Source organism: Labrus mixtus, chromosome 21 (assembly GCF_963584025.1).
Source record: "Labrus mixtus chromosome 21, fLabMix1.1, whole genome shotgun sequence".
NCBI lineage: Eukaryota > Metazoa > Chordata > Actinopteri > Labriformes > Labridae > Labrus > Labrus mixtus.
The window spans coordinates 9,411,540-9,437,464 of record NC_083632.1 but is presented as its reverse complement, the minus strand read 5'-3'; the positions used below and the strand labels follow the sequence as shown (position 1 = coordinate 9,437,464).

Here is a 25,925-nt window from a genome sequence, read left to right as displayed (position 1 = left end):
TCCCAGACTTGTATGTAATAAAGATTTGAAGGAAACCTTATGCTAGGATTGTTGCAGCTGGTAACTTATAACAGACATAGTGTAAATGTTTTAAAACACACTTTAAGTATTTAAGAATGTGTTTTACTCTGCCGTTATTCGATAGGACAGCGGAACGGAAGGAAATCAGGAGAGAGAGTGGGGAATTACAGGCGGGGAAGGTGTTAGACTTGAACCAGTTCTGCCCCCTTTTTGGAGGAATATAGCCTCCATACATTGGGCGCAACCAAACCGCTAGGCCATCAGCACCCCCATTAAAGAACATTTTCAAATCTTAAACTCCATTCAGTCAAAGTCAGTTTGTAATAGTTATATTTTTAAGTCGTCACTTGTCTCTTGGTAAAATGGTGAAGACGATGTGAAATGCTCAAATTAAGATTTATTTTTTTTATATTTTCATAGAATTTTTTTCATTAAAACATATCAAGCAGAGTATCAACAATGCAGCTGTGTGCATCGTTTTCCTGTGTTCCTTTTATTTTCCGAGCTCCTCTTTTGCACACGTACAGTTGTCCAATGTTCATAATTGACCTGCATTAGCTTTACCACTGAGGTCCATCCCTGTGTTTTGACTCAGGCTGACAGGAAGTGACTATTGAGCGTCTTCAGGACCTTTGACTTATAGATTTCCTCTGACTCCCTGTGGTGTTGGGGTAATTGCTGTGTTTCAGAAATTGATTTATGGAGAGTAAATGTATCATCAAGGCTGCAAATACATTGACAGTGAGGAGAGAGAAGAAAAGGAAGAAGAAGAAACATGGCTGCAGGAGGAACACAACATACAGTAGCGTGTATTTGTGGTATGTTGGAGTAAATACCCAGAGTGCACCTGTTGAGCGCAGACAGATTCTCAGACTAGGGGAAGATGTACGATTACTGCGAGTCTGTTTTTTTAAAGGTCCTCTGGAGATTACCACAGTATTCATATTTACAGCATTGATGTGACATGCTGCTTAATTGTACCAACATCAGTTATTTATTTCATGACTTTTAGCCTGCCATTATAACCTTGCCAAACGCACTACTAGGGATTGTAAGTAATATTAGGGCAAATAGATATTATTAAAGCTAATTCATCAAAATGACTTCTTGACTGGAGTCCCCATTATTCGATTTGTTCTTTAAGTCGCATCTCATTTGTATTAATGAGCCTCAGTGCGACCTGACCTTGGCCCCAGACAAATAATTATAGTTTTCCTTGGCGTGATGTTTTTTGCACAGAATGACGGGATCAGTCCGTCATGTCTGCATTGGCAGCGGCCCATTTGGCTACTCACCAAAGAGAAACGTATTATTACAAAGTGGGTGTAACTTCCTTATGCCAATCACAAAGTGCTGGTTTGGCATTTCTGCATTCCTGCGGCTGGCAGCTGTTAGCGATTTCTCTGACAACCTTTTAGGGAACCCGACTGGGGCTTTCCCGTCATTAACAATTATAAAAGAAAAATCTCCTTGCATGCATATTGCACACACACACACACACACACACACACACACAAATGCACTGGCTTTATACACGGAGGCCAGGGAAATATGGCCACGTGAACTCATTTGAGTTGGCGCTGTACTTTTAAATGATGCAGAGAAAATGTTAGAAATACTTTAATATAATGAGCTCCAAAACAACTTCACAAACTACACTAAGTAAAGTAAATGAATGTACTTCAAAGCAGTGTTAACAATTAAAAAAAAAACTAGAAAACACTGGCTGTGCCATGGCGGTATAATCCTCTAACCCCCGAATGTTTTTTTATCAAACTTGATTTAATAATACATGTTCAATTTTTTATTCTACTTTAAATCTGCAAGTAGAGCAGCCTCAGTATAGATCGTGAAGAAATAACAAGAAAGTTCTGTCTTGAATTATTGAAGGACAAGACGTGTGAAGTTTCCTTTATTTTCTCCTTATTGACAACAAATCACAAAAAGCAACACACATTGATCTTCCACAACGAGGTGTTGCCTTTGTGCAAACCAAGTGTGATTAGGGCAAAAAACAAAACAAACACATTAACAAGCCACACCTATGCACAATCTGACAGGTTCTTTTAACCTTTAATTCTTGGGAAGACAAACACGGCCATTGTTGTTTATTTTGAGTCAAACAAAAAACTGCCTCACTAGAGCCACATGTTGATTAATTAGCTGCATTAAAGGTCTCCAACAATCAGCAATGTTTACTAGATAGTCGCTCTCTTTTTTTTTTAACCCAAAAATTGACAGTTATTTTGGTGTTAGTTGTTATATCTGTACACAGTACATTGTTTTCCACCTTTTTGTGTTTTTTCAACTTGCTTTTCTTCCTACTGAAGAGGTCTTCTTGCTCTCTGATACTCACAGCTGTGTAACAATGTATTTCCCCTGAAAGAGGCCATGTCTGACATTGGCCCGAGACATTATTACAGTAAGACTATATTTATGTTGGATGAAGACGAGATGTTGATCTTTATACGCACAGTTGGATTATTCTGGAGAACAAGCCCAGCTTGTTAGCCTCCTGCTTATTTAGTCTTCCTGCAGGGGTTACAAAGGGAAGTAAAGTTTATTGAACTTGCAATCCTTCTGCACTCATTGGTTTTTATTTCAAGGGTGCGAGAGAGACAAGGCTCTTTCCTCTGGCTCGGAGCAGATCCTCTGCGCTGCGTTGTTGTAGTGGTGACCTTGGTTCTTCTCTAAAAAAGCCTTTCTGTCAGTGCACATTCTTACAGGCACACAGCCGTGTAGTGTTGGCTGAAAAACTCATTGAATCTGCTTCGCCAAAGCCAACAGGGCAGAAGGGTGCAGGTGCTGCACTGAAATTGGTTTGCTTTTTGCTTAAAAAGTAAAGTGTGCTTCACCCAGAATGGCTCTCTCTAAACAGTCTCTGAAGCCAGAACGGGCTCCCTGCGCTCCACTTTGGGGTTATGGTTTCACTGGAATTAAAAAGTCTGTTTACACTGTGTGAAACAAATATACAGCGTGAATTGGATGGAGATACTAAGACTGTATATTGGGTTATGAAAACTGCTCAGATGGTGATATGTGGCTATTCCAGTAAATATTCCAAGTAGGATGGGAGTTAGGTGAATCAGTCTTGGCACTTTTTCAGTTTTGAAAGATTACTATGAGACTATGATTCGATGGAGAAAATATACTGAATGAGATTGAATTCGCTTTTTTGGCAGAGATAAAGCCTTCTTGGCACATGGAACAATATCTAAATAGAAATCACATTTTTCACTCCAGTTAGATTTAACTGGAGTGCATTGTCCTCCTTTTCTGGCTCAGAAACTTTGCCGTCTAGAAATGGGGAAAGTTGCAACCGCACAGTTTCGGTATGTTAACATTATTGGCACGCGGGGGTGTTATATCTGGCAAGGAGAATCCATTTTGAGACTCTGGAAATACAGTATATGTAAAGAGAATCCGTCGCAGGCCTTAGTTTCTTCTGCTGGCCTGCAGAACATTAAATAGGTCAGTAATATTTCCCTTCTTTTTGTTGTAAAACGCACAGGATACAGGGCTGAATCATTAGCGTGGATGGAATCCAGAGCATTAATGGTAACCAGGCAGAGTCGAATGACATTGTTATTGCAGCCGTTCCCGGGCAAAGTGAGGGGAGCTGAAAATTTATATTTGATTTATTGCAGGGTTTTGAATTTATGTTCCAAGTCTCGATAGGAAAGTAAGTGATCTTTTTCGCCTGGCTTCTCACAGCAGAGAGAGAGGGCGAGAGAAAGAGAGAGAGAGAGAGAGAGAGAGTAAGGGCCCCACAGCAGCATCTGGAGTTGGAAACATCTCTGTATCAAACGGAGCTCCTTCTACTTTCGCTTTTTGCGCTGCTTAACCACCAAGAATTTACACCTGTAGGGGATATAGTATTACTATGTTTATTGGACCGAATTCAAGTCGAAGCCTTGAGAAATTATCACATGATTGAAATGAGCTGCTCCTTGTGGGAGAAGTCAGGCAACAAGTTACCAGACACTTTATTTTCACTCTGTGCTAACTGATTACCCGCTATTTGCTCCTATATGCTATTCAAGAGTGGAGCGAAGTCACTGTTTGCCTTGGTTTATGATGTACTCAGTAGTATCTGATAGCGTAAGTGTCTGCAAATATTATGACATTGATATAAGGATCTTTAATTTTCTCTGCTCAAGTGCTGTTATTTATATGGAGTTTCTTTTTTTTTTTTTTGTTGCCAACTGCACACGGATAAGAGCAGAAATATACCGCTAACTGTCACTGTGAGTGTGCTTTTGACTTCCTGAAACATCACATCTTCACATTATTATCTGCTTGAAGTTATGATACGAATACCATTCTTTATGGTTTGGTAATAAGTGTCTTATTTTTCATAGGGACGCGCGGCATTATTTATCACTGGCAGTGTTCGCGGGGATTAATGATGCATAACTCTGTCGGAGTTGTCTGGCGTGCAGCACCAGCCGTAGGAATCTGGAAGGTTATCAGAGCAATAAATCCCAAGTTTTTCCGCCGTTGTTTGTCACGATGCACTGCAGCAGCCAGTACTTATGACGGTTCCAGCTTGCCCCCTCTCTCTCTCTCTCTCTCTCTCTTTCTCTCTCTCTCTCTCTCCCCCCCCCCCCTCCACCCCACCATCCTTTCCTCTTCTCCCTTTCCCTGTAAGCCGTCAGGAAAAATAACACGACTTGTTTAAGCTGCCAGTCGATAACGCGGAATTTGATCGCACAACCTCAGAGTTCAAAGCGGGCGACTGTTCTTGAATCTTTTACTTATTACGACGATTCTGTCTGCTTCCAGCTGGATGATGGGGTGTAGATAAGCAGCGCACACACTCTCTCCACCTCATCTTGGCGATGAGAACACGAGCACAGGCTGTTCAGTCTTGCATTTTAACTGTTTTGTCAATTGCCGTCATCCAATCCTGTTATGTCTATAAACTGAGAATTAAATTAGGTGTGCAGACTGTTACACAAGTTCAATCCATACTGGCCCAACAGCAGTATTTCTTTCATCATGGCTTATTTTCTCTGTTTAATTTATCGGATCAATTGGCCCTTTAACTTGCCAAGCAGGAGGAAGCCATCCGTGCATTGTCCATGATCCGGGCAGGGAGGAAGATTTAGTCTATTAGTGCAATGATAGGTCTTTTACTGCGGCGAGCTCGCTGATTGAATGGCATCCTTCTCAAGGTCAGGCCCGAGCTAAGAGCTATTTTCTGCTTACCTGTGCAGCCAGGCGGCCACGGAATCTGCACACAAACTGCCTTTACATCAGCGAGCTTACTAAGCAGAGACGCTCATCACTGATATTTCCAGCTGGTAACATGAAGAGAGGAACCTCTTTGCCTGCAGGAAAAAAACAAAACAAAGGCATGAGTAATATGATAAGTGGGATCTTGCTATGGTGCGTAAAGACATCAGGAATGTTGTTTTTTCGATCGGCGCCAAGGGCCGAATCACATCCTCCCATTGTGTTCCTGTCAAAGTTAACCAGTGAGTTAAATGGGAATCAGTTCGCTGGGACTGTGCAGACAGATCAGAGGTCAAACTGGGAGCACAGCTGTTTCGTCTGCTTGTTTCTAATGAAGTGTCGGCAGTTTCTAGCCTGTTTTGTTTTTGGTTGAAATAATTCAACATGATCACCGTGGTCATGTTTTTTAAGCTGCTTATGTTCAGGGACCCACTTTCTATACGTTTAAAATACGGCTAAACCATATAGAAGTGTGTCAACAATGGATGTACCGTGAGATTAGGGTCAGTCATGTCTGGGATGGATCCTTTTTGTTTTTCTTTTTGTGGAGTAATCTCAATCATCTTGATGTGACGGTAAATAATGTCACAGATTGAAGTCATAACACTCATTAAAGCTCACTTCCTCCCAGCAGCGAAATGTTTTGGAAGTGAATTTTCCGCACTGCCACATTGAATTTACCCGGGCCTGACCTGCGCTAAACCCTCAACCGGGGCTGTCATTTGGCGTATGTTCAGAAAATAAAAAATCTCTTCGGTAACACGGCTCACCCGTGCTGTCACCGTATCCAGGGGGGGCGCTGCCACCTCTGCGAGATCAAAGCACCGTGCAAATCCGCCATACTGCAAACAGGGGAGATGTTGGAGGAGTGGAGTGTGTGTGTGTGTGTGTGTGTGTGTGTGTGTGTGTGTGTGTGTGTGTGTGTGTGTGTGTGCGTGTTTGTGTGCAGATCTAATTCACCTGTGCAAGGGGCCGAGCACAGCTGCACTCCCACCAGCTGGAAGCCCCACAGACTGCAGATAGGATTAGAGGCTTTAGCTGCAAAGGTCCCTCATCATCTCTCCATCTGAACCTTGTATGGCATCAACCCCTGCAAACACAAACACCACTTTATGATCACTTAATAACGCCGCCCATGCAAGCTCACACACTCTGTAAATCAGTTCATGTGCCTTTATAGCCTCCATTGTCTCTGCAGATAAATAGGACAACCCAAAAGCAGCCTGAGAGTCCCAGCCCATGAATCTGGTGTGGAGGTATTTTCTCCCCCACAGATAGGTATCACCATTGTGAAGCTCCTTCCCGGTTTCTGTATCCGAGCTCATCCCCTCATGCCTGCCAGGTAAACCCGTCTGCCTCTTTGCTGCTGCTGCGATAGGGGAGTTTGGCTCTGACTGACTGAAACAACATCGCCTTGTTTATCCTGTAAATAATTCACCCCTCCCGGGCAACAGAAAACAAAATCAAGGTTGTGTGTTTAACAAGGGAGGCGAGGAATGAAGAGGAGCCAAAGACAGAGGAGGAAAAAAAAAAAAAAAAAAAAATCAGGTGTTTCCTTTTTTAAATAAACTTGCCGCCTGGGGACGGCGACACATCCCTGATTCCTATGCAGTGCGAAGATGCAGCCATGAGATGTGTTAGGAGGTGTGTGTGTGTGTGTGTGGTTGGGGGAGTTGTGTGTGTGTGTGTGGAGGGGTTTATTTTGTGTGCTCACTGAACTTGCCCTTTGATAGCTCTCTGAAGAGGGTGCAGAGATACTGTCGGGGACGTTCTTGTCGTGTTTAACATCAGAGAACCTATGGAGTGTGTCAGCGCATCATCCAGCTTGATGCTTATCATCGGGGGCTGTTCCTGGGAGCTGTCACCTTCCCGCCTGCCCGCCCACCCGCCCGCCTGCATACCGTGGCTGTGTCACACATGTGGACATGCGAGCTGCCTTTGTTTTGTTTGGGTGCTTTGTGGTGTCTAACATCAACCCCTGGGGTAGTGTCCCAGTCTGAAGTGTCTAGTATTGACTGGGCATCTCTTTCTCACATGTAGCTTCCAATATGTTCCATGTTTTTTTTTTTTTGTTAGTTTGAAAAAAAAAAGGGCTGGTAGTATGTACAGTGCTAGGTAATTCAATTGTGACACATTTCTAAGTGTGCCATTTCTGCATTCATTAAACAAAGTAATTATTTATGTACCGTCTTTTTTTAAACATTATGTGCTTTTTGTTTGCAGAGTGTTAGTGAATAAAGAAACCACACACATAGAGGTTGGAAAAAAATCGATTTATGTAAAAATCAAGATTCTTATCTTCTTAGATTTGAAATACATTTGTAACTTCCAAAAATATATGCTAAGGCTAGCTCTTAAACTCAGTAGAATGCCAAATGGAGCGGCAAGAAATTCAGCCGGTCTCATGGATGACTGGAGTAGATCCTGAAGTTTGTACTAATTCAAAAATACACTTTGAATCGTGACCCCAAGAATCAAAATCAAATTGAATCTTGAGACACCCAAAGATCCCCAGCCCTACACACATATATCTTTACACTTTGAAAACCAATAGGCTGGCATTAAGAGTGCCACGTGTGTTAAAAAAAAATCCTAAATACATTTTTTTTTTACCTCTATATATGGACAACTTGCACATTGGGCATATGTTCCCTTTTGTCTTTCTACTGTCACGTAACTAATAGAGGACCCCCCCCCCCCAACAAAAAATCTTAATACATACTTCTCCTTTAGTTCATGACTGATTAAAAAAAAGATATATCATATTAAAAAGTGCTTAGATGCACTGTCTCCTAACTGATTCTTATATATTACATGTCACCCCTTACATACTTACTCACACTCTCATCCCCAGTGTCTTTATTAAAATACAAAAAGTGTGCAATGATCACTTGCATAACACAAATGCCATCTTAAGTGGGAATCATCAACAAAAAGCCCTCATCAAAGTTACTGGTCCTTGATTAATTATGCAATCTCGTTGCGGCCTCAAGGCTATTTGCATAACACAAGTTGATGGAAATGCAAATTGATTTGAACAATATTTTAATGCAAATAGCAAATGAATGAGAATCCCTCTACTAATGTGGTGTCACATTGTTTAATGAGTATGGATGTAAACAGTGATCATCTTTCGACACACTAAAAGTCTACCCAATCAGGACAGGTGTGCTTGTGATGCAAAAATGACACTTAAAGGTCCCTTTAATATCATTACTTTCTTAACATGTTTTAAGCCATTTGAAAAAATGCTGTGGTGGCAAAAGGCCAGGTTAAGGGTCAAGTCTAAACCGGTCCAAATATTAGGATCAGTGAACGAAAACCTGAAGCCTTGGGCTGTTTATCGTGGCTGTCTTGCCCTAACTTCTTCCCAAGACATCATACCGGTCCAATACCATTTTTCCTTCCATAAACCAATTCTAATACTTAGACTTGAGTATTGTTGGATAAATGAATTATTTATATTGATGTTCTCGGCTCTGTAACTTTTACAGATCAACTTGTTTTTATCAATTGTACGATTGGAACCGGCAAACTATATTCACCTCAGCACTTTTGCCCATGTACCATTACACTTTGTCTGTTTTATGTAGTGTATATGTTGTATTAAGTGACTCTCCCTGCAACCAAATTTACCTACGTGTACAAACAAAGTGACCTGAACCTGAACTGGGTTCCCCTCCAATGCTAGTGCGAATGAAAATATTCAAATTTGGTGACTTCTGACTTGTCAAACTCTACCCACTGTTGTTGTCTGGTGTGGTCACAATAATTGACCTTATTCCAGTTGATTTTGTGGCTGCAAATGTATTATCACATCGGCTCAGTGCAACTGGTATACTCGGGGATAACTGACTGAGAACCTTGAAAGCAGTATCCAAAAAACCTGTGGGATCCAAACACCTCTGTCTACAAGGTCACCACTGAAACTCAACTGATCAACTGGAAACTTTCCAAAAAGTTAGTCACGTTGATGTTGAATCCTTAATACTTAAGCCTCATGATTTGAATGTAAGTTGTTGGTCAATGTCAAATCCGATGCTGAAGTTGAGCTAAAAAAAAAGTAGAAACAGAGTCACCGTCCTAATACATGCAGATTACATCATACATTTGATAATCTCTTGACTGTATTTTAGCGTTGACCTGCGGCCAGAGCCTAAAGGTGCAAGATAACTGTTAAACAATCATCGAAAAGGCCGACTCCCTACTATGCTAGTGTGTAAACGTGGTGATGATTCAAGCGCTGATCAGAGGAAGACAAGATCAGGATTTGCTATTTCAAGCTGATATTGAGCCGGATTCCCTCAAGGCTACATGCTATGCCTCCCCTTCGAGTGTTGATTGCAGAGAGGAGAATGTGGTTGACTGATCTGAAAGGAAATTACTGGAGAGCGAGCTTATCCATGCCTTTGACTGATAATCAGCTCATTATCGTGTTGATCATTTACAGCTCTCCCTCTCGCCCGCTCTCTATTCTTTTAGCTGTGTCACTGAAGCAGAGCACAGAGACTTTTAATGGCTTGGCAGGGATCCCGCTTTGGTGAGGCAGAGTTAAAACAACCCATGCTAGCCCTGGCCGGTCTCCACTTTTTACACAGCGCAGGTCCCCACCCCACTTATCAACCCTCTCAGGGATGAGAAAAAATTAAAGAAAAACAACAACAGCGGCAAAACGACATATGCAACCCTGACGCGAGAGGTGCCCTAGCACCCCAACACGGCTAACTGTGCATGAAATTGAACTGATTGGAGTTATTGACCAGAAGGCTCTAGCCCCTGAGAGGACGGGGAGGCGGGTGAGCAGGTGGGAAGAGGTTGGCTTGTGTGTTACCTGATTGAGTGAAAAATCCTCGGCCGGTTGCTTTGATGTCTGGCACTTTACAGGAAAGAGTGATTTAATGGAAGCTGCCAGACCTCATCAGTGTCAGGCCCTTTGCTCTGACGTGCTTCATATAAAAGCGCTCGCCATGACAGGTGCTGATGGACAGATGTTTGCTAGTTGTTTTTAACTGCGCAGTAAAAAAAAAAAGAAACAGGGGTATCGTCCTCCACCTCTGGCTTTAAAAGACAAACTCGGGGCAAAAGGAGGATGGAAGAGGCGACCCCAGCGTGCGGCACCTTCGCCCCCGTTTCTATTTTAGGAGTCTAAAAATAGCCTCAATGAATTATTTTCCCGGGATTGATAAGCCTATAATTAATGTGACCATCATTAGGCTCGGACATGTTCTTCTCGAGAGGACCCCGCTGGAGAGATGAAGCAAAGAGAATGGAGACTTCTCGTCTGCCTGTTTTTAAAAGGAGCAGTTTTGCTTCTTTTTTTTTTTTTTCCCCCCAGAATATGGAAGCTGGAGTGACGGCCGGCCAGTTTCTCCCAGCGATGTCGCAGAAGGCGGCACTTTTGTCGTGGAGCAGCAGGATAACACACACACACACACACACACAGCCTCATCTATCAACTCCCCACAGAAGCCCACTGTGCTGCATCTTCAGTAGATCTGAATTGCATTGGAATTGCATCATTAATAGAGCAGAAATGATTCTCCAGCAACTCCCGCAGAATGCATTGACCCCTGAGGGAGACTAGAAACAAGACAATGTTTTTACAGGAGGAATATCTAACTAGAGGTCCCATTACCACTTCATCAATATACAGCAGCAAGTGAGCTAGGAAGAAGAAAAAGAAGAAGAAGAAGAAGAAGAAGAGGGGAGGGAAAATGGGAAAAAAAAAAAAAAAAAAGAAGAGGAGGAGGGAATGTAATAGCTTATAGTGCTAATGGCAGTCTGAGCGCTTGAGTCCCAAACATTCAGCTGCCTCATCTCATCCGGGCTGTGTAATTGCCCTCCTGGAAGCTGCCACGCGAAGCGGCTGCCTCCGACGTGAAGAGTGGCAGCTGCTGGATGTCGAAGAGCAGGGCCTGGGTCAGCTCCCCCCAAGTGGGGCTCCTTACAACCGTGAGATGTCATAATTAATAGCAAGCTGGGGCCCCCGGGGCCAGTGTTGGGTGGGCGGAGGGTGAGATTATTTGGGTAAATGAAAGGCAAACAGAAAGAGACACCAGACTTATTCTCCAGTTAGCATAATGTATACTTATCACTTTGCCGTTAGCGAGTGCAGCATCTTACCCCCCCCCCCCCACCCCCCTGCTTTTCAGGCATATTTTTCATGCTTGTTTGTATTAGATTTCTCTTCCTTATCTAAACGCATGAAGAGATGGTTTACTGTGGTGTATCATGGGAACTTATTCATCTTTGGGGACCTGCGTTCTCCCTAGTTAAGTAAATATACATGAGCTTCTGTGCAAGATACAAGCTTCCAGCACCTTCAGAAAAAGCTGTTACTTCAGATTTCCTCTTTTCTCTCTCTCTTTCTCTTGCTCTCTCTCCGTCTCTCTCTCTCTCTCTAAAACATGCCGCCTGGGGGTAAATCTTACTCTGTCTCATCTGCTGCTTAATTTCACTGGAGCGGCCCTCAGTAATGAAGCGCCTTGATGTACATTTGCCAATTTCTGCCTCTGCCACTGCGGTATAATTGGGATGTGACTAAGCATGAATACCCGGCGCAGGGTTGGTTGACCTCTCGGCGACCCCGCGAATAGCGCTTTTGTCATAATGGAGGTATTATCTCACATAATCTGGGAATGGAGAGGGATTGTCTGCAGGGTGCCAGGGATGGAAATGAATTGATATAACTCCACTGCTACTGTGCAACCACAGAGGAGGAATAATAAAAAAAATTTAAAAAAAATTTTACATGCTCATAATGAAGACATTTTCTTCTTATCTGTCGCCGCTTTGTGTTTGTTGGAGTAGGAGAGCAGCTTCTGGCAAAAGCAGGGAGGGAGTTTTGATTCTGTGGCACTAGAGAGGATTTTTTTTTTTACGTTTGTGTGCGTGTGTGTTTGGTGTGTATTTGTGTGTGTCAGCCTTTTCCCTGCGTGGGTGCACTGTGAACTCATGCACAAGTCTGTGTGTATGTGTGTCTGTTAATGACCCTGTAAAATGACAAGCTGAGCTGGCAGTGAGAGTACAGCCGACGGTCAGAGAAAGAGAGAGGGAGAGGAGGTGGAGGTGGCAGGAGAGTTCAGATGGAGGTGGGGTTTGAGGGGGGGGGGGGTCTGTGGTTCTAGTGTGATTCACCACGCTGTCATCAGAGGGGATGGGGGGCCCCGCAGTGGCCCTCTCTATTCCCACCTGAGAGGGCCTGCAAATGGAGGGGCCGCGCTGTCATTATTTACAGCCTGCAGCTCCTAACCTTGGATTCGGAGCTCATCACGGCGGAGGGAAAATCAGATAGGACTTGACGTGTACCCGAGCCGGTGACCTTGATAAGTGTGAGGTGCCTGCAGCAAGAGGTTAGGGGAAAAAGAGCTCACTTTTGTCAGCTTTCGCTTTGGATCTGCGCCTGCGTGTTGTACATAGACGTGTGTTTGTGTTCTTTAAAAGCAGGTAGGGAGGGGTGAGGACGGAGTCAAGGCTGTATGACTGAACGATGACTCAAAATGACACTTGGAAGGCCCACTTATGAGCCAGGATACAGCAGGCAGATGCAGCATTACTCTTATCTTTTGGCAATAAAAGATCAGTTGACTGTTGAAGATCTCTTCAGGGAAAGTCACTTCATACATGTATCCCTCGAAAATAGTTTACCATTCATCAAGATAACATATCAAACATTTTCTTTCAAAGGTGGGACTTTATCACTCTTTTGTGCTTAACATCGCTCTAGTTTGAGTACTTTTGGTTTCTGCCTGACAGAAAGAATATAACTTGAATATGTCGCCTTGAAATCGGGATATTTAATCGGTTAAAAACAAATATAAAAACCTAAGTAATTAATAGGGTAGTTTGGATTTTTTTAAAAGGAGGTTGTGTGAGGTACGTATCATCAGTGAATTTATTACCTATTGCAGCTGGCTGCCAGTCAGGGTCCAAAATTCACTTTTTGACTTACCAGCGATGGTGATAGGTAGATTTTAAAAAATCACCAGCCAAGCATATTTTTTTTTACCAGCCAAAATATTAAATTGTGTTTTTGTTTTGCATACATTTGTATCAATACATTTAATTGTGTTAATAAGTCACGGATCATTTTATCAGACAATATTTAGAGTGAATGTATTTGCTCACTTTTACCACCCCTGCTGCCCTTGGGAACCGCTCCTGCATTATAACATGACAAACTCAAACACTCATTGAAGCGAAGCGTGTCTTGGTCATGGTTTGGATTTGACCATGCTAGTTAAACGATATTGGCCTCAGAGAGCTATGGCTAGATGCACTGAATATAAACTTCAAACCGCCAAGCACCTCACAAAGACAACTCTGCACTTGCATTGGTCGTATATTCTAAATGAGAAATTATCCAGATGGACACTAGCTGAGGGGCACTGTCGTACCCAAATAAAACGACTTGCCAAACAACCACAGAAGTGTTCCTCTCTGTCTATCTGTCTGTTTCCATCTGCGAAAGTAATTCCTCTGTGTAGTCTAGTTCATTAAAGAATCCTCATTTTGCTCCAAACCCTACTCGCAGGGCTACATAAAGCTCAGCTTCTGTATCACTTCTGCGGCCAGCTTTTCCAAACAGGGGCCTTTATGAGGGCTTGCTGCTGGTGATTAACTGTCTAATAATCTGAACTTTTGCTTTCATAGATCGTTCGAGTAATCATTATTTTGCAGCCTGATGTTTTATAATGTTAAGCCCAGCAGTAAAACCCGACCTGATCAGCTGTGTTTCTATATTTGCAACCTTGGTCTAATATCACACCTGGCCCTTTCTAAAAGGAAAAAAAAAGTATTTTCCTTATTTGATTATTTATTGTTCCATCTGAACTAGTTACCTGGAGACCAACGGGGAGAGGTGGTTGCAGGTTGCAAGAAAAATAACAAGGGAGAGCATCTCTGGATGGGTGATGAAAATGCATTTTTCTTCCCCCTGCCGAGATACTATTTGGTCGTGTGAAATGATTAATTTCACACATATACAGGTCATCCCCAAAAGCAGCAACATCTCATTCACAAGGGGCCCCCGTCAGCAACAAAACAGGAGGCTGCGATAAAACGAGCAAACAGCAGCACGTACTGTACGTCAATAAATCTTTGGAGGTTAAACCTGAGCTCTGTAGAATTTGAGCACCACCCCTCCTCATTCGCTCTCTCATCAAGGTAAAAGTCACTGAGTACATCAGATGTGTCTAGACCCCCCCCCCCCCCCCCCCCAATTTTTTTTTTTTTTTTTTTTTTAAATAAAATGGCAGTCTAGCAGTTTGGGCAGCATCCTGTGGTAGCAGGTACACACTCACACACGCTGTGTTTGCATAAGCAGGATTGAGCCTTGAATTATGGGGTTTGTGTAAATAAGAAGATGAGACTGTTTTTAGCACACAGGGAGAGGAGGGAGCGCTCGGATGAGAACAGTGCCTCTATGTGGAGCTTGAATTGGTCTTGGGTTGTTTACGACAGCTCGCAGCCCTCATATATCACAAGCAGTATGTTTGCTGTGAAGCTACAGTTTGTATGCCATCTGCCTTAGCTGAACTTGACCATTCAAGCAGACTTATATTTTGTAAACTGAGCTCACTGTAACTGCTGTTTTCTGTTTTCTCTTCCACAGTGGATGATCCAGAAACCCCACAAGGTTGCTACCTTCTTCGGGTGCATCGGAACGGACCACTTCGGGGAGATCCTGAAGAAGAAGGCCGAGGAAGCCCACGTCGACGCGCATTACTACGAACAGAACGAGGAGCCAACCGGTACCTGCGCGGCCTGCATCACCGGAGACAATAGGTTAGCCACCTTTTAGTCACCCCTGACCAAAGAATGATCCTCCAGCTCAGATTTGAAAAACTCCTTTTGGTTCGTTCTTACATCCGCAGGCAGGCAGTCGACTCCTCCAGGGCTGGAAGTCATAACAGAGAATCATAGCTGGGCTCACGCATCAAAAGGAAAAAGAACAGCTTGAGTGTGTTTTTTCCAGGCCCCCGCTCAGTCTCTGCCGCCCCAGTGGGTTGTCATCCATCTATAGGCTGACAGTAGCAATGTGTTAGAGATGGCTGGGATATCCCGGCTCTCACCTGTCAGCCTTCTCGCCTGTAAAAAAGGGGGCTTTAGTGACTCACGCTAGCAGCAGAAAGCATCATCATCATCAGCACGTCTGAGACAGCAGAGGTCAAAGCCTGCACACACAAATATCACTAACAGAGAGGGCTCTAGTTCATGATAGACCAGGTGTGGATCAATAACCTCCTTCTCTAAACACTCCCCCTCCTCTGCAGACCTTCATCTGCAGCTACTGGACATGTCAGTCAGTCAACGGGCTGGACCTCAGCCGCCCCGGGAGCCGGCCCCACTGAATGGTCTTAGTGGGCTTGTTTGATGTGCGCTCTGACACCTGAAAAGGTCAGGTGCCGTGCTCTGGGAGACGAGCTCTGTAATATTTCTTACAGGTGTTTAACAGACAGCTCTGGAGCCCAGAGGAAAGGTCGCTGGCTGGGCTAGATTGGACGGGTGATGGCTTTGAAGGAGTGGGAGTCAGTGTGTCACATCCCCCCAGGCTTTGATTAGTGAGAGTCTTTAAAGAGGGGGAAAAAAGTCTACCTCGGCTACTCAGCCTGACGATTTGAGTTCCAGTCAGTAAGAGACAGTGCTGTATGTATGACTGATCTGAAGTAAGGATTTAGAAAATCAGTAGTCATAGCTTCAATCAGACAGTCCTTAGATTATGTGAATTGTAGCCAAAAATGACTTTGACTAAATCGGCTTTTTCCACCCAAAAAATGATGCTGCATCTTTGGCCATTTTTATGTTATTTTGCCTTAAATAACATTTACAATGTTTAAAGCTTTTGGCTTGATTTAAAAAAAAAAAAAATACTGATAATCTTGATTTTCAAAAAGTTCCATTTAGTTTGACGAACTATAAAACGTTGTGTTGTCTTAGTTTTTTGTTTCTTTTCCTAAATTGAGTCTTCAAGGCAAATGTTCTGCTTCCTACCTGAGCAACAAGCCTGTGTGTTGAAAAATGAAGCAAATGGTGAAGTAAACAACCAAACTACAGTTTCACTTTAGAGTTCACTTGCGGCTGGCTCAATAAGCCAAGAAATCCCCAGTAGACCCATTATTAAAATGCCCATTTTTACAGCACATATAAACAGGTTTACAGCTTCAGACACACAAAAAAAAATGTTTTTGTCTGAATATCTCGTTCTTTTATTACTAAGAACTGTAGAAGGGTCCAATTTTTGAAACCAATTTTGATTAAATTCAAGATCAGAGTTTTGCATAATTAGTGTGGTGGCTGATTTGAGAAAGTATTTCCAATATGGAGACCATCATTGGGCTTCACAATACCTCTTTAGGAACCGATGGGTAATGACACTGACTTTATGTTCATAAGTGATTCCTACCCTACCATTAAGCACTGCAAACAAGTTGCATAAAGCACATGATTATTTTTACTGTGTTTTCTGTGATGAACTGTGTATGATGTATGATGTCTGGCCATTAGTGTTGAGCACCCCTCGCATTTCCCCCCCTCGCATTTTAAAATGTTACAGATAAGAAATCAAGCGGACTCATTTGGACTTTTAATCATTTGATTAAGAAACTTTGCATCAAAAGCAGACATCTGTTAGATGTACAAGTTACCCTTAAGGCTTAGTTAAAGGTTGCATAGACTTAGTATAAAAACGTGGACATACTCTGTGATGTCACCTACTGGTTTCTGAAGAGGTGTTATGAAGCCCAATAATCGCAGTTGCAATATTAGAAATGCTGACTTTAGAACAATCTAGAAACAGGCAAATGGAAGTTGAGCAGGCATTTAGCTTCCTTGGCAAACGGCTACAAAGCATCTACCTGTCAGTCAACTCATCCACTCCCATATTTATAAGAGGAAATAAAAAACTCACCCGTCGTCCAGTATGTACAAATGAAGAGATAAGCTATGGAGACTACAAGCGTTTTTTGAACCAGGCTGTAAACATGTTTATTTCTAGACAATAATTATTTGGGCCATTTTGCCCATTTTTTTTAGATTAAACAGCTGACGAGAGATAGAAATTGTTGGGAGGAGAGAGAGTAGGTGATCACGTGCAGCAAAGGGCAGAGGTTGGATTCAAACCCACGGCCGTTGCGATGAGGATGATAGCCTCTGCGCATCATAACCGCTAAGCTAGCCAGTGCCCCCCAAAGTGTTCGTTTTGATATGGATCCAGAGGGGGTTTCCTGGGCTTTTGAACCTGGCTTCAAGTGGACACATAGGGAGCTGCTGTTTTTTTTGGACTTCCCCCTTTCACCGCATTTTTAAACAGTGGAGGTTTCCGCTTTGTTCCACCTGTTCTTGGGTTTTTTATTTTGATTAAAATTTGAATAGCATGTTATGTCTCCACTTTGCCACTTTAAAATGATTGACTATTTTCTGTTTCTCTACTAGATACTACTCAATCAAATCAAGTTGAATAAGCAGTGTTCCCATTATGATGTAGGGGAGTGTTCATACTTGTGCAAGCCACAGAATTTCTGTTTTGGAAAGGTTGAGAGCCTTTTTTTTACCCCCCACAAGAAAGATTTGTTATGAGATGCTTCATGCTGCTTATCATGCCAACCGTGGTGAGCAGTTGTTTCTCGCCATGTAGCAACGTCCTCCTGTCATATGATCGCCTACAGTTTCCCCTAAGTAGCGATGATGGCTGCACTCATTTTGATGGCCGCTCATAAAGCGACAGCACACGAGGACTGGCTAATGAGCTGTGTTAAGATAATGCCACCTGCTTCACTTTCCAGCTCCCACTACTCACTACTCAGCTCAAGTGTTCATTTAGTCATACATGTCTGTTGTGGTTTTTTTTTTTTTTCACCTTTTGCTAACAAAGGACCTCTTTTCCCTAGTGATATGATAACAGGAAAAATTTGGAGGTGGCTCATTTTTTTTTTTTTGGCCTTGAACGTCCCTCTGTGGATAAACTCCTAAATAAATAGAGATTTCACATCAGTCCAGACATTCTTTAAAACTATCATCCTTTTATATCATGATAGAACAAAGGACAAAACAAAGTCTAGGCCCAAGTGTTTTTAGGGATGTTTTTGAGACAAAATTAAGATGGATGATAAGCGCGGCTGAAGATTTATGGGGTCTGTCTCGGCAGGTCCCTCGTCGCTAACCTGGCAGCGGCAAACTGCTACAAAAAGGAAAAACACCTGGACTTGGACAGCAACTGGGATCTGGTGAAGAAAGCCAAGGTCTATTATATCGCGGTAAGTGAGACCCTCTGCATTCAAAATGACTGTTCCCCAACTCTATTGCCAGAAGAGGACAAAATGTTAAGAGGCTTTATTCAAGGGAAATGCTTCACTGCGCCTTCTGCATTGTCAATCTATCTATTCATCCTTTGTGGAGGGAAATGAGCTACGTTACCTATTGAGACAATACGGCTCCATTCTCTGCGTTTCCCCGCCGTCTTTGTGCGCGGCGCCGCTGCACAGTGTGAAATTGTTCTACATGTAATGCATTCATTCATTCCTTTTAACATGAAGACAAGCCAACAGGTGCTGTGGAAGTGTGGAAATTGATTATTCAAGTTCATTCTGCTTTACCCTCCCTCTCGTACACAATCTTCCCATAACACACATACACACACACATACACACACACAGATGGGGGAGGACAGATGTGGGCTTAGACATTCACACACACATGCAACCACACACACACACACACACACACACACACACACACACACACAAAAGCTAATGTCTTCACTTACAGCTCCTGGAGTAGGATGGCCTGCCATGGTCATGTTTCACTGTTTGGGATTACATCTAATTCTGGCAGATCAACGTTTTGTCTGATCTCCAGTCAAGACGATATCCCTGAAATTGCACCAAATTCTTCGTCTTTAAGCGGTTCATTATCGGCATAAATCATCCCCACAGCCATAGCCATCGACACTCTCTGCAACATATTCTCTCCCAAGTGAAATGCACAATGCTTCCCCTGTTGCTCACAAGTCCCCTCAACATAAGCGCAGCATAGTCCAATAATGACAGAGGTCTCATAATTAGCCGCCCAGTCGCAGCAACAAACATTGGAAGAAAATTTAAAAAAAAAAAAAAAAGGGAGAGAAAAAGCCGTCAGTGGTCGTGCCAGAAAGCAGATCAGTCGGTCCATCCTCCAGAGTTTGTGTGGTCCCATTTTTAGCCTCTGCTTCGCATTAGCAAACACGGCACATCCTCTGCAAATTGGCAGTTGGGTTTTGCCCACATCCGACAGTCTTGTGCGCAGGGGAAAAGCTTCCGTGGGATTTGAGAGGGGGATAGAAGGGCCACAAATGGGTGTTTGTCAGTGCTTGGAATCTCAAACGTCTTTTTTTTTTTTTTTTTTTTTTTCTTGTCTTTTTTTTTACCGTCCCTCCTGGGCCTCTTTCTCAAAACTTTGGGGGGGGGGGGGGGGGGGAGGGATCATTCGCTTTATTAGAGTCCCATTCGCACTTGGAAAGTACTTAGCCAGATACACTGCCACAGCTATTCCCACTTAATACTGTGTGGCGTGTCTAGACCAGTGTTCACTAAGGCCTCCTCTCTCCATTAACCTTGTCGAGAGCACTCAGATGTATTTACCCAATTTACAGCCAGATTGTACATTCTCTCTCTCTCTAACTCAGTGTACGCACCTCTGCTGTGTATTAATGTGCTTTGTTGATTTTCATTAAAGGCCTGCAGGGTGGTATACACTCTTGTACTCCTAATCTGTAAATGTAATTACCAAAAAAAAAAAAAGCGCGCATGTGTGTTACGTTAGCATGTGTCCCCCCGCTTGCACGTGCGTCCGCGTTTGTCGAAAAAAGCATGCGCGTTAAAGAGGTGATTGATGACTCCTGGCAGAGGCTCTCAAGGTGCCTTGCTACTATGTGGTGTGATTGGATGAAAACAGAATTATTAGAGGGCTTCTTGCAAGCCAGTCTGGCTCATCCAGCAGCAGCAGCAGCAGCAGAAGCAGCAGCGGCAGCAGCAGGACTGGTGGCAGACGCAGAGCAGGGAGGCAGCGCTGCCATTTCTCACAAAGAGAGAGAATGTTGAACTCCTGCCAAATGTTTGGTGGCAGGCTGTTGCTAGGAAATCTGGGTCCTTAGGCAAATCATTGCACAAAGACCAATAACAAAGGCGTGAGGGGGAAGAAGGAACGGCTAAACGCATTTCAGGCAGAGGAGATCTTCCTCCTTTTTTTTTTTTTTTTTTTTCCCTTCCGCGCTCTTGAATGCCATCGCTGCAGCAGTGATGTTTACAGTTATTTCTCTCCCCGACGATTGTAAACATCAGAAATGGAGGGTGATGCATTGTGTGAAGAGGAGATGAGTGACTCTAATTGGAGGGGTTGATGTGTGCGTGCTGGCCCAGTTAGCCTCATCCCACCCCCCCCCCCCCCCCTCCTTTTTCTTCACTCCCTCTTTCCTTCCATCCCCATCCCCCTTGGCCCTCCATGGACACCCCCCCCCCCCCACCCCCCCTCCTCTTCTTCCTCTTTTTTTTTTGCTTGTCTCCTTAGCCTCTCTCTGCCCTTCTCTCTCTTTCCTCAGTCTCTCAGAAACACATACACTTGCTGCTAAACACACACAGTGTGCACGCACACACTCTGCAGCATACCACTGGCTTGTTTTTCCTACCACTGAGCGCTTTGCCCTGTAATTTGATCTCCACCGTTTGATGCATCCTCCATGATGCCACTTTGAATTAACCTATGGCTTCCACAGCTCTCCTTAGCCCTGGCAAATAAAATGGCCTCTCCCCACTGATGCCATTTACATTTCAGAAATGCACGAACCACTTGGTCCATGTCGCAGTTTCAACAAAAAAATGAAAAAAAGAGGGGAGACGAACGAGACAATTGACTGTGAAAAGGCCTGTTAGTGACTGGGCGCAGATGGTCAGAAATAACCCAAGGATAGACGGAGGAGACACTCGCCTCTGCCAACTGGCCTGGTACACAAAACTCACCCAATGAGACACAAGCTGCAGTGCTGTTAGGTCACAAACCTGATCACAGCTGCGGACGCTGTTCGTCTGCGCCCTAAGCTAATGGTGCAATCCCCGTTAGCCTGCGAGAGGTTAGCCACGCCCAAGGACAAAAAAAAAAAAAAAAAAAACACAACTAGCTCACCTTTTTTTTAATAATTTTTTTTCAAACAGCGCAGCAAGTTGAAGCAGAAAGCCTCACACTGGCACACTGCATATAGCATTAATTGGCAGTTGTATTCTTGCCCTCACTGCAGGGGAAAGCTGAGTTCAGCTTCAGTCACTGTAGCATAATATGCAAGAAGGGGAGGGCAAAAAAAAAAAAAAAAGCGCAATACTGGCACCACAAGCAGCAAGTCAGACTGCTTACACTCCAGAGTAGCACACACACACACACACACACACACATACACACATACATTGTTCCTCCGCCCAACCAGCCCCTGCAATTTGCAGCCAAAAAAAGTGAAGGGAGAGGTTTTCCACACACACACACAACTAAGTGACATCTCATCAGCCAGCCGAAGGGCTGATTAGCACAGAGGTGACTGCGGCTGTGTCTCTGTCCAACTCGGAGGACCACACTGTCCTCATGCTGACCTTGAGCCTCCTCTCTCCTTCTTTTCTATCCTCCTATCTTCTTCTTCTCTCTCTCTCTCTCTCTCACTTCTGCTCTCTATCTCCAAAATTTCTCCCCTTCTCCCTCCTCCCTCCCTCCCTCCCTCCCTCCCTCCCTCTCTCCCTCTCTCATTTTCTGTCTCATCTCTTTTTCCTTTTTCACTCTGTACTGCACCACTCTGCACTGCCCCTGTCCTTCCACATAGCCGGGGAGGGATCACGAGGCAAAATGCAGGCAGTGGAGAGAAAGAGGGAGGAGAAGAGAAGTGGAGAGGGGGGTGAAAAAAACTGGCAGGCTCCCCCTTTGTCTGCAGGCGATCAGTTACAGTCTTGGTTGCCGATGAAATTTAATCCCCACCGCATTTACATGCCAAGTTTGACTTCTGGCAAGCCTTATTAAATAGATTTGTAAATCATTTCATCTTGATTAGAATCTGTTCTCAAGGGATCAACATTTTTTCGCCTTGCTTGTGTTTTGTTATGTGCACAATCTGTGCCCACTGGTGTTAAAAAATTTGAAAGTCAAACCCCCTTGCTGCTGCTATTTTTCTGTGAGAGTAGTTTGAGGGGGGACAAAGAGAGATGGGTGCCAAGTCCCGTCCGTCAGCGGCCAAGCCACTGTGTCAGCATGTCTCCTGATCTCTGGAGGTCGTGTCAGTGGGCGAGCGACCGCTATGATGTGTCTTCTCTTTATTAGGCTGACACCACAGCGTCTTTTGCATGGAACAATGTCATTTCAAATTGTTCCTAATCAGATGGCATTTTGTAATTGCCAGTGAGCGTCTTATGAATATGAATTAATAATTGTTCAATTACAAGAAGACTGCATCATATTTATTGGCTTATTTATTTTTTTTCCCCCGCTGGCCTGGGCCAATTATAGGATTTAAATCTAGAGGCAATCAAGTGATAAGGGTGAGGCATTTAGTGTTTGCTGTCACTATATAATTCTCCCGAATGTTAAACATGCATCTGGGAGGACTCTATTTGTCAGAAGGCTGTGCGTGGAGGTGCACCTGCCTAATTGAGTGGTAATGAGCTGTCAGGAGTACGAGCTCTGTGATTGGCTCCCGGCGGGGCGTCCCGTGCCAGTGGGACGTATGGGCTGGCCCAGCCCTGCTGGAGGATCCGCCAGCTCCATAGCCCTCCGAGCCATGAGTGGGCGGAGTGTAGTAAATTAGGGTGGAGAGGCCAAACGACGCTGGCTGTGGAGACATCCTGTGGCTTTCACTCCTCTGTGGGATTTATTTAGGTTGTTTACAATTATCCCTGCTCCTGATTTAGTTTTACTTCTTCATTCAAGCGGGGGAAGAAGATTTGAGATGTTTTGCTGAAGTAAAAAGTGCAACACAACACTGTAAACATACTCTGTGCATACCAAAAAAGTAATTACATTTCCACCTAGGGCTACATTACTTCCAGGTGTTATGCGTAGAATGGAAACGTCTTCTTGCAAATAAAGCTCCAATTGAAACTATTTCTATTTGTAGATGTAAGTATTCAAAGTAGCACGATTTAACACCAGACGATAATGAAGATCGTCTCAGTTTATAGTTTTCTATAAGGGTAAACTATCGAATGTCCATTATGTGTTAGTGAGGAAGGATTAAAAGAGCAACACATACAGTATGTGGACTCTATTGTTGGAGAGTGTTGATTCATTCTGCTCTCCCATGTGTCTCCCATATTATCATTAGGTGCGACCAAAGCATTAGATATTTGATTATTTGGATTATTTGATTTCGTGAGTGTTGGAGAAACCCAGATTTTTTTTAGATAAAACTGCTTGAATTAGGGCTTCACCAGTTGAATACTCCTGACTTAAACATACCAAAAGTAGCCTCAAAACATCTGATAAAAAAAAAAAAAAAAATCGAGTGCTAACTTTATGCTGGCTTACACCCCCGCTGACACTGCTGCTTGCATGCATATGAGGATTCGTCTGAAATCAGTTCTTTTTCACCAGTTAAACTGTAGCGGCGCTCCCCGTTGGACAGGGCCCTTTCTGTGTGGAGTTCGCATGCTCTTCCCGTGCATGCGTGGGTTCCCTAGGGGTACTCTGGCTGCCTTCCACTGTCCAAAGACGTGCTCACTAGCTTAACTGGTGACTTTAAAGTGTCCGTAGGTGTGGATGTGAGTGTGACTGGTTGTTTTGTCTCTGTATGTCAGCCCTGTGATTGACTGGCAAATAGTCCAGGGTGTACTCCGCCTCTTGCTCAATAACAGGTCAGATTGGCTCCGGCCCTCTTGTGACCCCCAAGAAGGATAAGTGATATAGATAATGGATGAATAAAACAGTAGCTGCTAGTGGAAGCCATAGCATGTTAATTGCTGTGTAGGTCACTGCTGGAGAAGAAGTATTAAGTACATATTTGAGGGATTAGTATAGTATGCTATCAGACACCGTTACTGCTGTGTACCTCCTGTACCTCATACCTCATTTTAGGCCTACTGGAGCCATTACAGAACCTGGTTCAGGTTCCGTAAAACAGTTTTGTTGTTGTTAGCGTAGCTAACTTTAACTCTAAGCACTCTATTGTGTGTTTGAATAAATCGTAATCGAAATCTTAAACTACAAGTTACTACTAAAAGCTGTTAGATAATAGCTGTGAAGTGCTTGACATTTACTGGAATATTGTTACACTAATAAATACTACAATTACAAGTTCCTCAGTTGTACTTGAAAATGTTCTGAATAACTTCCCTCTGCTGTTCTGATCTGTTTGTTTGATCAGAGTGTCAGTAAGAAAAATCCACCTAGTAGCCAGATGATGCTACTTTTGAAACTAACAGGCACGGTGTCCCTGATTGGTTAGTCGATGCAGATCTGATAGGTTAATAACAATACAAAGGAAGGTGCTCACAGACACAGATCAGACACACATTTGTTCAGAGGAACATTTCAGTTTGGTCAGTTAGCGACATGCTATGATAATAGTGTACCAACCCTTTAATAAAAATAATGTTACATACTTTAGCTTTAACTCCAGTAAAAACACAGTAAGCCTCTGAAAAAGCATGAATGTTTGTTATTGTTTGGGAGAACGTTTACAGGATGCCAGAGTTCAGCTCATTGTGCCGTTACAGAACAGAAGAGTTCTTCCCACAGAATAACAATCTATTTTAGTTAAGATCTGTGCGATTTTTATTTAGAAATGTGTGTGGAAATACTCCAATGTTGGCAGAGCTGTGCTGGTTTTATTTTGGGTGTTTTTATTTCCTGGTTTCTAATTTGAATAACACAAGTTTAAAAAAAAAAAACCCAGCTTTAATCCAGTGTATCTCGAGTAATTGCCTCTTGGAGCGGGAGGGGGGGGGGGGGGGCAACATTTTTTTTGGACTCTGGCAGGCTTCCAGGCTGTAGTCCATATTACTCTGCCAGCATGCAGCGACTTTCTCCTTGTACACCCACGTTACCTTGTAAAAACAGTTTTTCTTCTTTCAGCAGGGAAAACACCATGTCCTTTCACCCCGGATTACTGTGTGCATCTGCTGCACCGGCAACAAGTCTGTTTTCCTCTGCCTCGCTGCAAAAGGGATGAAATAGTTCAGACTTAATGATATTTTTACTTTCCATCACCTTGTCCCTTCGCTCCCTCTGCATCAAAGCAACCCGCGTGTGTGTGTGTGTGTGTGTGTGTGTGTGTGCGCGTGTGTGTGTGTGTGTGTGTGTGTGTGTTTGTGTGTGGGGCCCTTTTTTTTTATTTTTTTATTCATGAGACCAAGTTGTAAAAACATAGAATAATGTTTCACTCCTACTCTGGGTTGTTGTGGCCATTTGTGTGAGCTCCACCACTTAATTGAATAGACTGAGTAATTATTTGTCAAGTAACGCTGAGCAGAAAATAAATAGCCACTTTGCGGCTGTGAATTGTGCCTGATGGCCATGTGTTGATACTCTCACCAGGGAGAGTGAAAAACCTGCTCTACTGGCTAAGTATCTGATTAAGATTCACATGATGAAACTGCAGACGCTTTAGGATAGTGTGTCTCCTGGGCAAAGATTGGGAGTAGAGTTAAGTGTCAGACGCTGTTATATTA

The 25,925-nt window shown here is 43.5% G+C and overlaps 1 protein-coding gene across 1 annotated transcript in view; it reads left to right on the top strand.

The window, feature by feature from the left end:
• LOC132955128 (adenosine kinase-like) overlaps window positions 1-25,925 on the top strand; it is a 114,118-nt gene that overhangs the window by 30,693 nt on the left and 57,500 nt on the right. Inside the window, exons 5-6 of the mRNA XM_061027817.1 lie at window positions 14,873-15,045; window positions 18,404-18,512. Coding sequence (XP_060883800.1) covers window positions 14,873-15,045; window positions 18,404-18,512 — 282 coding nt within the window. The remainder of the gene's footprint in view (window positions 1-14,872; window positions 15,046-18,403; window positions 18,513-25,925) is intronic.